General features: G+C 34.5%; 1 protein-coding gene across 1 annotated transcript in view; it reads right to left on the minus strand.

Moving 5' to 3' along the window:
• Positions 1 to 14781, minus strand: part of Cnbd1 (cyclic nucleotide binding domain containing 1) — a 246200-nt gene that overhangs the window by 67688 nt on the left and 163731 nt on the right. The window contains exons 7-8 of the mRNA XM_005362341.2: positions 11162 to 11299; positions 9524 to 9656 (exon numbers count right to left, since the gene is read on the minus strand). Coding sequence (XP_005362398.1) covers positions 9524 to 9656; positions 11162 to 11299 — 271 coding nt within the window. The remainder of the gene's footprint in view (positions 1 to 9523; positions 9657 to 11161; positions 11300 to 14781) is intronic.

Consider the following 14781-nt stretch of genomic DNA (forward strand, 5'->3'; position numbering starts at 1 on the left):
AACTCCAGCTGGACTGGTAATGAACAAGCATAGGACCAAACTAGGCCCTCTGAATGTGGCTGACAGTGGCATGGTTGGGGCAGACTGAAGGGCCACTGGCAGTGGCACCAGAATTAATCCCTACTACTTGTACTGGCTTTTTGGGAACCTATTCTCTTTGGACGGATACCTTGCTCAGCCTAGATAAAGTAGGGAGGGTTTTGAACCATACCCAATGTGTTTTCCCTCTCTGAAGAGTGGATGGGCAGTAGGGGTGCAGGAGTAAGTGAAAAAAATGGGATGAGGGGAGTGAATGGGAACTTGGATTGGGTTTGTATAATGAAAAAATAAAATTTGTTTTCTTTTTAAAAAATAAAGCAATAAAAAATAAAATAAAATAAAATTCATCTCTTTCCTATTTTTGCATGATTTCACTTTTGGAATGCATAAAACATCTCTTCACATGTACAAAGATGATTTACCTCATTGTTTTTGTTGACTCTCATCTCTCACTCTATAATGTTCCATAATTTACAAATTCCCTTTTTAATGGATATTTAAGATGATTAATATTGTAAAATATAGTGCAACAAAATTATTACATTAAAATTTATACAAAGTCTGGATATATTAATATCATGCTTTAGAAAGATTTATCCAGTACATAGAGTTTACTCTGCTTCACTTTTGCCAAATTAACCTTGAAACATCTTATACCAATTATTTCATCTTTCTAAGCTACAAAAATTATTTTCTTACTTTGACAACATTGTATTAATGTATTAAAATTGTGTTAATTATGTATTAAAATGAAATTTTAATATTTGAACTCTTTTGTTTGTTTTCTCTTTGGGAGTTGCCTTTTCTTTCTCTTATTCTAAGTGTATCACTTAGTAACTTTTCTGAATGTTTCTTTATTTTTGTCTCATATTTGTGTCCAGTCTACTTTAGCTTTGTAACTCTTCATTTGGTAAAGCTATCTCTTTATAATTGTAACTCTTGCTAATATAGGGAATGATTTGTCAAATTGATGTTTATGTATTGTTACTTAATTCATGGTAAATAGTATACAAAACAATGGATTCCATTTTGACATGTTTCATGTAGTTAAATATAATACATACATCAATTTAATCTACATGGGTAGTAGAAAAAGACAAGATCTCCTGAGTAAATTGGGAGCATGGGAACCTTGGGAGACAGTTGGAGGGAAGGGGAGATGAGGGGAGGGAAGCAGAAAAAAATGTAGAGATCAATAAAAATCAATAAAAATTCCTTGCCAAAAAACAAAATAAAAAAACAACAATTTTAATGTGTATTCTAAAAAAATAGGTGGCTAAACATTAGAAATATCAAGTTGATGTCACCATATAACCTTGTTTTTCCTAATTTATTGAAAACTAATAATTTTAATAAGTTACTTTAAAAGTTTACTGACAAGAACATAAAAACATGTATGTTGGATCTCCCTCAGAAGAATCAACAAAATAATCCTGATTTCCTCAAAGACACACATCACTCAGGATGCTGAATGACCAACCAGGGAAGTTGCTAAGTGGTTCCTTTATAATTGAAGAAAACTTGTTGGTTTGTGTTTAAACCAACAAATAAAAACTAAATATAGTTTTCTTTAAAACTATATTTTAAATATTTTAGAAATATATGAGTAAATGAAGAAGAAGGTACTTCTTGTAAGTAACTGTTTAGCATGCAATCAGAATCATTCGTATAATGCTTGAATAATTACCATTAATGTTTCAACACCAGTCATGCATTCCGTGATGGAAACACAAAATTGATTAATATTTTATTTTTATTGTAAATATTCTCTAGATAAACTTTAGCAATATTTTCTACAATAATATTTGTCAAACAAATCTAAGATTAATATTAAGGCAGGCTGTGCCTAAAGTGGCAAATTCTGTATGACTGTGCCCTTTCTAAAATAGAAGCTGAGTAAATGCTATTTTAATGCAGAAGTTTGCCAAGGGTTTTTGGTAAAGAATGACTTAGTGTTAAAACAAACATCATAGAAGCCGACTTTTTAGAGAAACATGGCTATGCATTAAATAATGAAATTAAAATTTAAAACTTAAAGAAAGCCACTTGAGATATTTAAATGCTATAACTATACTCTTTGATCCAAAGCATGCAATATCTAATTTTTTTAAGAAATACAAACACAGCAGCACCAAACTTTTTAAATTCCTATAAGACTGAGAACCTAAATAGGGAATGAAAGGGAAAATCAGGTCTTTGACCTGCCTGTCCTCTATTTATCGAAAATTTGTCATGCAAAGTATTTTATGCAATTTTATCTGATATTTCTGAATCTTCTCAAATGCTGCTCATATCCACCAAAAATATCTCAAACAACACTATCTTTTAAGCTTGAAAACTGGCACAAGAGAAAAGGGGTAAATTAATTGCATGTGTAAGACTTAATGCATGCAAAAGTGCACAAAAATGAACAAGAACAACGAAGATGAAAGAAAAAGAAAATGAATTGTCACTGGAGAAATTATATTTCCCCTTTTCATGGATAAAGCAAGCATCTACTACATTTCAGAGCATTTTAAATTCTATTTTATAACAGACGTTTAGCCTGAAAGCTCTGAGGAAACATGCTTGAATCCTAAACGTATAGCAATGCCGCTGATCCAGAAGTGCAGTATTCACAGCCAAAGAGCTTACCCCGTGGCTCATGATGTCATCTGACCATCAGAGCACAGAAGCGATGCATAGAGGAACTGTGCACACTACTCTGAGACTATTCATTAAAAAAAAAAAATACTGCAGCCATGGAGCAAAGCACCATTTTATTAAAAAGAGAATTTTATCTTAGAGATTTTTATCTTAATGCACTCATGCAGTGCCTTGAAAACAAAGAAAATAAGAAGAGAATAACTTGCATTTGAAATATGGTAGCTCCCAGATATCACTAAAAGCAATACCAATGATTGTAGATAGAGGTGTAGATTGAAGACAGGGACAGAGGTATATTACTGCTTTCATAAATCTATGGTGGCCTACAAAACAAAAAAGAGGGAGATAAAACATTTCTTGTAAAAGTAATCTTGAGCAGAATCCATCCAGACCTCACAGAAGTACTCAGAGGGATTATGTTTCCTACTGCTATATGAAAACAATTATATAAGCTCCATAAACCCTGCTCCTCTGCAAAGTTTAGAACACTTGTTAAAGGTGAAACCTCCTAACACACAGCTTGTAGTAGTAGTTCAAATGTTAGGGACCTGCAAATGACAGATCTGATGCAGATTAGAGCTGGACAAAAACAGAGATGAGTTGGGTCCAACAAGGAGGAGTCACACAGAAGACAATATTCAACCTAAATGAGAGACGATCCTGTTCACTTGTGAATTATGCTGCATGAACACCCTAAAGAAGACCTTTTTTCATGTCAGAATCACACATGCACAAGGCATGTACATTTTGTTGTCTGCATCCTTTTAAAAAGAACTCTTCGGCAGTCTAGAGTTTCAAGAAAGTATTTATCATTGAAGATTGATAATTCTGTCCCTGACAGAATGAATTGTTAAGAGTAGATTTTGTCTCTTCAGTTATCAAAATACTTTTCATTTTAGCTAAGTGTACAATAGAAGGCCCAATCATATGAGTTGGATATTTGTAATGATGCAGTTTCTTTTCTTTTTATTGAATTTCACTGGACAGGAGCAAGTTCTTGGCATGGGTTCTTTTTGCTGTGTCTCTCTACTTTGACAGTGGCAGAGGATGAATTCAGGGACTTGGGCAAATCATGTAAGTGCTCTCTCACTCAGTTTTACCTAGCCTTAGGTTGAGTTGTTCTATCAGCTATTCCCAGATAAGACCTGCCAACTATGTCACATTACTTTCTGGCCCAGATGATTCCCATTTACTTTCCAAACATAACCAAACAAATAAACCCCTGCTTTCATTTTGTTTTTACTGTCTTTTGGAAAGCAATCAACTAATATTCGCCACAGTAGAGAATATAATCTGAGCTATTAAACGTGATTTTAATGGATGTTATTTGTAATACACCTCATCAGTTTTAAATTATACTCCATATCTTTTTCAATTACTAAATCTCTGAAATCAAAATGTAAACTCTGTAGTGATGAATACTTTGTAGTTACTCAAATATTTGATTTTAATATACATTTTTATTGCTATAAAGGAAACTGGTGTAGCGTTTCAGACACAGCAGATGTTCAATAAAAATATTAATTAACTAAAATCAAATGATGATATTCTGACAAATCCTTGTGGGGACTGTTTTTGATAAAATGGTTAACCCTCTCATAGCTTTCAATTTTTAGGTAGAGACAGTGAACTTCCTTCGTGTAAGTGAAATGTGTTTATTGCACAGTATTAGGAAGCTCCAGGAATGTCACAAAACAAAATTTCAAAAGAACACAGTAAGTAAATAAAACCAACAGTGTAAAAGGTCCCCAAGTAGTGAGTGGAGAAAATGTCATGGTTGTTGCTTAGTCTTTTTATTTGTGGTGTAAAAGCTGAGCCTCAGACCAGCATGCTCCTCACTGGCTTTGCTAAAATAAATAAAATAAAAGCTGCTCCCCAGTCCCTCCACATGCTACTAAAGAACCATTTCTTTATAGAAGATTCCAACTTCTATAGAAGTTGGTAGAGCTCAAACTTTCTCCTGCCTTGGCAAGCAAGCTGGAGTTAAGAAGTCACTCAACAGTGCAATCTGCACGAATCATCCATCATATTCATGTGGTTACCACAGTGATATTAACAGGAGTGTGCATAGGAGAAAAAAACTAATATGTGGGGATATTTTGGTGGAGTATATTTATCAGTGATCATTTGATTTATTATCTTATAAAGCAAAAAGTTATATAGTGAAATTTAACTAGAATGAATGAAAATGAAGCTGAATATTTGATAAATTTTAAAAGTTGGTGATTTCGGTGTGAATGGACTTTCAGATGCTGTTTAGCTAATGTCATTAGCACCATGCAAGTTTGAAAACAAAAATACATTTGGAGTCTTAAGAGTTGATCAGTCAAACTAATTCTTTGAAAAAAAAACACTAAGTGATTAAAGAATCTAAAAGAACTGACCAGCATGGGGTTTAATTATTTTGTTTGAAAAATAGTAAATCATAGTTTTGTCTAAACAAAAACCCTGCCATCATCACTGTCATTCATCATCAATTTTCAAAAACCCTACAAATATTAGGTACACTGAAAAATAAAAGGGAATGGGCCAATTCCAGAAAAATATGAAGCCTAGTGGGAAAATTGGAAGCTGCAAAGTTTAAAGTTGGCTTCTGAAGTAGAGCAGGTTTTGGAAAATTTCACCCCATGGGTCAAATGCGACCAAATACCTGTGTCAAATAGCTTTCAAGGTAAAAGTGGTCTTCACACTTTAACGTAAAACAAGAAAAAAGCATATGCAATGAAGAGATGGTATTCTGTGAACATTTTAAAACAAGTGCTTTCTGATTATTTTCAGAAAGATTACAAACTCCCAAGGTATGAAATAAATATCCATGTATGTGAAGAATCAGTAGTACACCTTAAATTTTTCTTTTTTAAAAAAAAACATTACTAATTAGTGAATGTAGCTTAGCGGACATTTGGAATCTTCTGGAAGGGGGAAATGACAAGGGAAGAGGATCAGCTAGACAATGACACAACACCGAACGTGAACGTCAAGTTTGACTGAGCCACCCGAGCCAAGGGTTGGCCTGAGGAGACTGAGTTACACTGAAACTTCAATCAAGAAATATTTTAAATTACATTAGAAACTTTTGAAATTTTACTAATAAACGGGAAATGTGTTATTTCGAAGCAGATGGCTACAAGAAACATTTTCATATTTGACAGTACTAAAAAAGAAAAAAAAAAGGGGTACAAAGAATTTAAAGCAACAAAATACAAGAATAAAACAGAAGAGAAAATACTGAAATTGACCAGCGAGAAAAATCTCAATATGTAAACATGTACACACAAATACCAGTGGGCTCACAGCTGCTTTCACATCTGAAATGATAATGGAAATCAGAAAATAATGGTTTAGCACTCTTAACATGTACAAACAACCTGATCAAGTGCAGACCTTATACATAAACAAAAACACCTCCTAAAAGCAAATCAGAGATTTGGAAAAGTAACCAGGAGTGAATGGGGGTGGGGTGGGGGAGAGTAAATGGAGGGAAAGGGAAATGGGGAGGGAGTGGGAACTTGGATTGGCATGTATAATGAAAAAAGATAGTTGTTCTATGCTCTACTGGAAGGCCTGCACAACTACACATAAGGGCACAAATAATTGACTCAATGGGTTAAGAAACATAAAAAGAAGAGTGAAGTTAGGAGGATATGGTCACAGAAAACAGTAGAGGACTTAGAAAAGGCAATAAGGGTGGTGGTGGTGGATATGATCAACATAATTGTATATATGAATAAAATTCTCAAAAAAATCTAAACAATCAAAGGCCCCAGTCTCAGAGTTCCTTGAGGTATGAGTATGGATCCTTGAGAACAAGATCTTTGACCACCTGTAGGACTCACTGATGCATAAGACACTAATGCCAGAAGTTTCCTGAGAAACTTGAGAGGCTAAAAGTGCACTTGTTCTTTAGGAAGACCTTCAAAACTTGTGTCTGATGACTGAAACACTTGTGGTTTTTGGTGACTAGATATTACTTAGTTTTACTCCCATTATTATTTCCACGTTTTGTCTTTTAGAAGTAATTTGATAGTTACTGGGTTTTTTTTTCCAGTTTCTCATGTTATATGTATGTGAAGGTTTTCTGGAGAATAAAAAGGAAGATTACGTGCCAATAGAAGCAAGATAACAACCATTGTTTGTCAAGTTAATTTATTATTTTTATATATAGATATGATGTATTTTTGGAAGAGTTTGGCTAGTAAGATGAGTTAGTTATGAGTCATGACTTAAAGAAGAATAGCACAAGACAAAATTACAAGCAACCCTAGAGAGCATAGTCATCAGGCACTTCATGTGTTAACCCAGCATGTAAGAAGCTACGGGGAGCTAAAAAAAAACTTAGAATCAGAAACTGCCAATGACAACCCCTAATGTCTTTTAACCTTTTGAAAAATTAGCTAAATCTCTTTGAATCTGTATCTAATAAACCTTCTTAAAATAAGATCAAAACACACTTTGCATGCTTTGGAAATCATTCACTTCTAATTTTAAACTCAGAAAAAGTAAGTGCAATTTCAGCCACAGTTTTGTTTACTGATAGTAATCCAGTATAAATTGTAAGTGGAGAAGTATCACATCTGATGCTTTATTTGATACATTGTTCATTACTATGAAAAGATGGGATTACTTTGATGGAATATATTCCTAACCCAGATCAGTTTATTTATAAGACCATAGTATGTTTGTACTGAAAAGGGATTTACAGGAAGATTTGTCATTCTTTTCTAAGGGAGATAAATCTCTTCTAAATCCATGTAAATTCATGCTCTAACCTATATACACTTAGTACTGAGTGGAAATGTTATTTTTACTTTTTCAGTAACAAAGTGTCTAATACAGTAGATTGTTTAACAAATGTTGTTACTTTTCAAGACACCCAAGTCTTTGAAAAGTGTTTTGCCAAGTACAGTTTAGTCCTTTAATATGAAACTTAAGTATTTTATATAAATATTTTAGTTTGAAAAACTAAATGCATTAAGATCATAGGATCATAGCCCCTCCCACATTCCAGAATACTTTGCTCACATTTTAAATAGCTTAGGTGTCGTTTCTTTCTATCTTTTGTACTACATAAGATACTAGAATTATAGACTGAAATATTACCTTTATGTGTACTAGCCATTGAGAATAAGCTTATGATCAATATTTGACATATATGATATGAAATAGGAAATTTATGAGAGACACAAAATATCCATATTTATTAAGTATTTCTCTGCAATAAATATACTGAATTTAGAAAGGCTAAACTCACATTTTATATGTTAGTTTACTACCTGGTTTCCACATGTACATGAATAATTATGTATTACAATTCAATATTATTAATCTCTCCCCTTACTGGTGGTCTGGTGTTTAGTATTTAGTAGCCCTTCAATATTATTAATATAATTATTTTAATATCAATAACTTATAGTATCAATGCTATTAATATTCAATGTCATTAATGCTAATGATATTGTTATTGATAATATCAATATTAATAGTCATCATTTTCATTAGCAAGGCATATTTAATAAATGTGCAACACACTTTAAAATCTATGTTTTAATAAATGATATTGTAAATACAAACTCTGAAAGTTAATTCACCAAATCTGGGTTTATTAGAATATTTCTGTGTTGTTTTGAAGATTTAACTTGTCTCTCCCGACACTTTTCCTACAGTACACTACCAAGCAGTACATTCTGTACCATACTGAATTGAAACTCGTTTCCCCGTTAACTAGTGATTACTCCCAAGGATAACCTAGTCATATTCTAAGATTTATAACATAATCAAACTTGTGGGAGATTTAATCTCAGCCAAATTTGAAATTAACCTCCCTGCCATGGCAGCTCTGAGGCTTTGGGAAACGATATTTCTTGAAAAGCGTTTGAGAGGAGAGAAATGTAAAGTCTCTCTGCTCATTCTGATGTTCATGTCTGTCTCTGGTAAGACAGCAGAGCTCCTTACTATAAACAGAAAATCCCACCACCACTTTCACATGTCTTTCTCCATTGCTCTCCCTTGTTTACTTGGCTCTCACAGGACGTAAGAAAATCCAGTTCTGTCTATGCTCCCTTGTGAACCCACCCTAGAAAGTTCATGCTTGCTCGCACCTCAGACTGGCTACTCAACACACAGGCTTTCCCTTGCTGCTTCCCTTATGGAGACAACAGCTAAATTATAAACTTTTTAATCCCAGCATAATGCCACATGCATCTCACCTCCTGTAACAGATCACAATCAGAATGGAGGTGCACAAAATATAAAGTGCAAATTACAGCCACTGTGCAGGAGATAAATGTGGAGTTTACATGAACTTCATATTTAGCGTTCCTAACCATCCCAAAGGTACCTCTATAAGTATATAAAATATTCTAAAAGTTGTAAAATCTGAATCAGAAATATTTCCTTTTCAAAGACTTCCCTAGGTGATTGATGACTTATAAAGCTGTTACATTTTCACTGATGACTATAACACAGATGTCCATTGAAAACCTGTGATTAAGAACTTACCCAAGCAAGAGAGGAAGGAAACCCTGGCTATGGCAGCCTCCTGCCTTCATCATTGACAGTTTGGCCCCTACTGTGAGTCTCAGTGTGCAGCAGTAGAAGTGTGCAGAGATGGAGATGAGGGATGGAGGACTGTACTAAAGCTGCTCTCTAAGTGAACCATGTTCACTTTTTAACTAAAAAGGGAATTAATTTAAATGCCCAATCATAGGTAATAATTTGTTAAATAAGAGATTGCCTATATGAAGAAATATTATTTAAAATATTGAAACTATAAAGAATTACAAATTCCAAAAATACAATTTTACATAAAAAAACTAGTCTAAAATTGAATTAAACTTACCATGACCTGGAGGAAAAATTTTCCATTTACTAAGTGAAACTAGTTCGTATATGGATAAAGTAGGCCAGTTTTCGTAAAAAGGACATTTGCGAATTAATTTCAACTTTTGCACATTATCACGCTTTACTTTTTCCTGAAAAAGAATGCCATCATCAAATGTCAAAATGAGATAATTTAAGAATGAGGAAAAAAACTAGCAAGTAGAGAAATAGTAAAAAAAATAAAAGTAACAACTGTATGACTATTATTCAATATAAGATAATATTGAATAATATTTGACTATCACTATGGTCAATAGCTATACTGAAATTTTAATTTTCAGATTTGTTTACCAATATTCTCACTTTGTTCCATAATGTTACACAAGGCTATACATGTTAAACTGTTCTAAAGCTGTTTTATGTGTGTATGTATGTGTGTGTGTGTGTACATAGAGATATGTGTGTGTGCATGTGTACATAGAGTTGTGGGGGGATGGGTGGGTGGGTATAGCTGATTCTGGTGAGGGAAAACAACAAATCAAGGAAATGTCCTTAAGCAAACCATTCTGAAACTCACATGTATTGATATCTAGCATTTGGGAAAATGTTGAATTCTGAGAATGTCACCTGTTTTTGAAGTCACCACATCAAAAGAAATTTTTTATTCTTTGAGATTCTAAGCAACAGAAAAGAGGCATCTTTATCTCCTCCCAACATGAGCACTGGACCTGCAAGGACCATAAAGGGTCTGGATAGAACCTGTCAGGAAGACTAGGGGGACCTTCCAAACTCAACATTTAAATGAGCTTTTCTACCCTCTAAATGAAGGAAGAAAAAAATGAATTTGCATAAACAAATTGTCCTAAACATCACATATGAATGCTCAGAATTAAGTTTAAATGCCTATTCATACAGTCCTGGTTTTGCAAGTTTAAATGAATCTGAAATAGCAAGTCAAACATTCTGTCCTATATGGCTTCTCTGTTGTTTTAGTAGGCAAAATAACTCAAAACAATCTGAGGAAGAGAGCATTTATTTCAGCTTACAAGTTACAGCCCATCCTCTAGAGAAGCCAGGATAGAAGCTCAAGGCAGCAAGCAGGAACGGAAGCAGAGACCATGGGAAAATGCTACCTACTGGCTTACTTTCCCAGTTTATTCAGCTACCTCTCTTATATTACACAAGTCCACCTGTCCAGGGATGGGAACACCCATAATGTGGCCCTCCACACCAATTAGCAATCAAGAAAATGCCCCACAGATATGCCTATGACTCCATAGGATACAGGTGATTCCTTAACTAAAATCTCCTCTTCCATGGTATGTCTAGGTCTGTGTCAAGTTGACAAAAAGTGACTAGTTTAGGTTCTGAATAAAAAGAGTGCAGACTATTGAGATCTTGAAAGCAAAAGTGATGTGACCTGTCTGAAATAGCATGGTGTTGATATGCAAACTACCTATTTGCTAACTGAGTGAATGGATGATTTTGAAATTCATAAAAAGCTAAAGAGTTTTCATAATACACATTAATGGAGAACCTGCCTTCCATGCCAGGTACCTGAACAAAGCTGTTGAAGTGTTGTTCATCAAATAAACCCAACTTATGCTATCTATAATCAAGTCGAACTTCAAAAGTAACATAGGTGTGCACACCATACCAATTTTAACTTCTCAAACTCCTTCGCAGGAATTTTAAGGATTTCACAGTCCTCTTCGGTCACCACGGAATGTAGAGTTTTATCCACTTCAGTCTCAGATGTAACTTCCAGGGAGCCAAAGGTATTCCACTTTTTCAGCTGTGGAAAGCATCAATAGCAGACAGACTTCAGCAGTGCTCATTGACACCTACACACAATGACACCGGTGAGAATTGTACGACCCATCTAGGTGAGCCTGCAAAAAGGCTGTATTCCTAGTTCCAGTGCAACGAGAGAAGGGGTCACTCATCTCTGTAGAGATGGCTCATGCAGCTCCAGACCTGCCTTTCTCTCCACACAATTTTTATTCTTTGGCAACATCAAGAAAATAACATAAGAAAGGGTCCTGCTTTCTTTATTCAGCCATTCCCCTGAAATACCAGACAAGCACTTGAAATACAGTCAAAATTAAATAATTACTTGATGAAAGCAGGCTGCAAATACTCAATATACAGTTTCTTTATTAATAGCCTTGTATGTTTGTAGTGGCAAATAAAATGAATACAGTGTTACGTCATGGATAAATCATTTATATGTGTGTATTTATGTGGGGTTATCTAATTTAATATGTGAGAGATAAACATTAAACAGAATGGGTTTTTTTTGGTTTTTCTTTTTTTTTCTTTTTTTTGTTTTTTTTCGAGACAGGGTTTCTCTGTGGCTTTGGAGCCTGTCCTGGAACTAGCTCTATAGACCTTGTCTCGACTCACAGAGATCTGCCTGCCTCTGCCTCCCGAGTGCTGGGATTAAAAGGCGTGTGCCACCATCGCCCGGCCATTAAACAGAATGTTATCAGTAGACTATATAGGTCACCATGGTAAAAAGAGACAATTATTGTCACATGGAGTATCTATGCCATGCTTGCCTAGGAAAAACTCTAGAGAATATGAATAACAAGTGGCATATTTACATGAAATTTGAACTTCCTTAAAACAACAAATCAATATGACTACTCAAGATACTGTTTGGTGGCGGATAGTCACTACTGCATGTGTAATACAGAGAAAGACTTATTCTTTTTCTTCTTGAAGAAATAAATAGTTGAGCTTGGCACAGTAATCCCTAAAGAAAGAGGGTATTTAAACAAGAGAATCACTGTTGAGGACAAAGTGATCCACATTGCTATTTAACTGGGATGAGGTCATGAATGACTGAGTTCTGGAGATTGTTCAAATGTAGGATAGAACATAAGGTTCATTATCATGCAAGGTGAAAAACTGGAATTGATCCTAACGCCTAGGAACTCTGGTGAACACTACGAATGTAAAATACAGACAAGAAAAAACTACATACACTAATCCATGAGAAAAACAGGAAGTTGCATTTCAGCTATGAGACTTGACAGAATTTTCAGAAAATGAGCTATCTAGCTCAGCAACTTGCTTGTGTGTGGGTTACCATTTTCACATACTAAAAACCCACAGCAGACTAGTTAATGCAAATTCTAGTGACAACTCAGGAAGATAAAAATGTTTAAAAGTCCTTCGGAGGAAAGGAAATCCCACAGAAGCAAACAGCCTTAGGATGGCTAATTAATAAGACTGCAAGTCATATACATGACTGAACACCAAAGAAGAAAAATCTACAATGAATGTTTTGAAAAACCAAAAAACCTATTCACATTGAATAGTATTTTATTTAGACATAAAATCAAATCATGAAATAAAAAAGAACAAAAATATTTTGGAAGGAAAATAACAATTAAAACTGTAAATAAAATTGACTGAAAGGATACATACAGAATAAAGCAAATCAAATTGAATTCATATACAACATTTAATTAGTACTTAAAATATATAATTGTGGAAGGAATAGAATTAAGGGTGTTGAGCAGATTGGCAGATGGACATACATCAAAACTTCAGAAGAAGCCCAAAAGAATGTGGTAAACATAGTCTGTGATTGACAGTGATTACAAAATTAAGCCTCTCAAATAAACGAACACATAAAGAATGAATGAGTTCTGTCAGTGCTCAGTACTCAGATTCTAAGTTGAGAGGTGAACCCTAATTATTCTGCTCTTCCAGCTGCCCCTCCTACAAAACTGTTACGAAGAATTTCAAGCAGACATTTTATCCCTTATGTTCCTCAGAATTTCTTATTGTTATTACCCAGTCCAAATTTAGTCCAAATTTTTTCAATTTACCAGTTCACGACTTCTAAATACTTATGGAAGCTTTCTTTCTTGATCAACTAGTCATAAACACTGGACCCCTTAATATTAATTGTGAAATCATAAGGCTTTCAGTGCCTCTTTCCTTTGTAATTATTTCATTGAATTGGTTTTATATTTTTCAGTTTTATAATATTTCTACTTTGTTCTATAAATACAGCCATCTTCAAAGAGCTTAGGTAGAGTAACTTCTAACCTGGAAATTATATTTACATAAAATGGTAATGTAGAGGTAGAGAAACACAAACAAGATGATGCTTCTGTATATTATGCTGAACAAATAATTATAAGATGAATTTCAGTAAAAAAAAAAAAAACACTACCAAAGGAGAAATGATGCACGGAATTTGAATACTATAATGGTAAATGCAAAAAGCATTGTTGATTACTACAAATTTAAATGTAAATGAATAATATAGACTGTTCCTAACATGCTTAAAATTCTTTCTGATATTTAACTCAGAAGAAAGGAACATAAAGATATTTGAGATTAATAGTGTGCATATATAAAAATTATTTAGCCAAGAGATACCATACAAAGTATGAAGCGAGTTCCACTAGGACTTGGGGGAGTCTCCTTCTCACCCTCAGAACTAATCCTACAGCCCACCCCCTATTTCTATAATAACCTCAGTTAGTCCCTCATGTCACAGAGGGAATTGGAAGATCTCACGTGAGATCTCAGGCAGACCCACCATAGCCTTATTATCTAAGGCAGGATCTATTGCTATTTATGTCAAACTCATCCAGATATGAAAATGTCTATAAAACTGAACATAAGGAAAAGTCCAGAAGATAATCATTTATTCAAAAAAGATACTTTGAAGTATTTATATTTTTCTAATATACTACTATAATAGGCAGAACCACAGTAAATATTTTTATGCCTACTTTTGATCAAGGACCCTGGTCAAGTTCTATCAGTGAGGATTTAGAGGGGAAGAAAAGCAAAAACCAAAACTTTTCTCATAGGAAAAAAATAAACGTTCTCAATACATGTCCTTTTCTTTAAACTGTTGCTCCTGTTTAAGTCATGGCTGTCCTATCAGCAACTGTAACTCCACCAGGAGCTGTTAAACCTAAGTGGCAAGAGCCAGGGCCGGAGGGAATTCTGTTCCCTCAGCACCAACTCTTTCAAAACGGAATTTACCTAAATCTCTGTCTCTCTAAAGAACTCTAAAGAGATTCAAAGGTTGTGGTGAAATTCTGCTCCTCACAGAGGCTGAATAGTAAGGAAGCTCACCCTCCTGCTTCTCCTCCTCCCTCCTTAAAAACCCACCTTAGAGACATAGACCCACACTGGAGCACTGGACTGAGCTCTCAAGGTCCCAATGAGGAGCAGAAGGAAGGAGAACATGAGCAACGAAGTCGGGACCACGAGGGGTGCACCCACCCATTGAGACAGTGG

Source organism: Microtus ochrogaster, linkage group LG5 (assembly GCF_000317375.1).
Source record: "Microtus ochrogaster isolate Prairie Vole_2 linkage group LG5, MicOch1.0, whole genome shotgun sequence".
Classification (NCBI taxonomy): Eukaryota; Metazoa; Chordata; class Mammalia; order Rodentia; family Cricetidae; genus Microtus; species Microtus ochrogaster.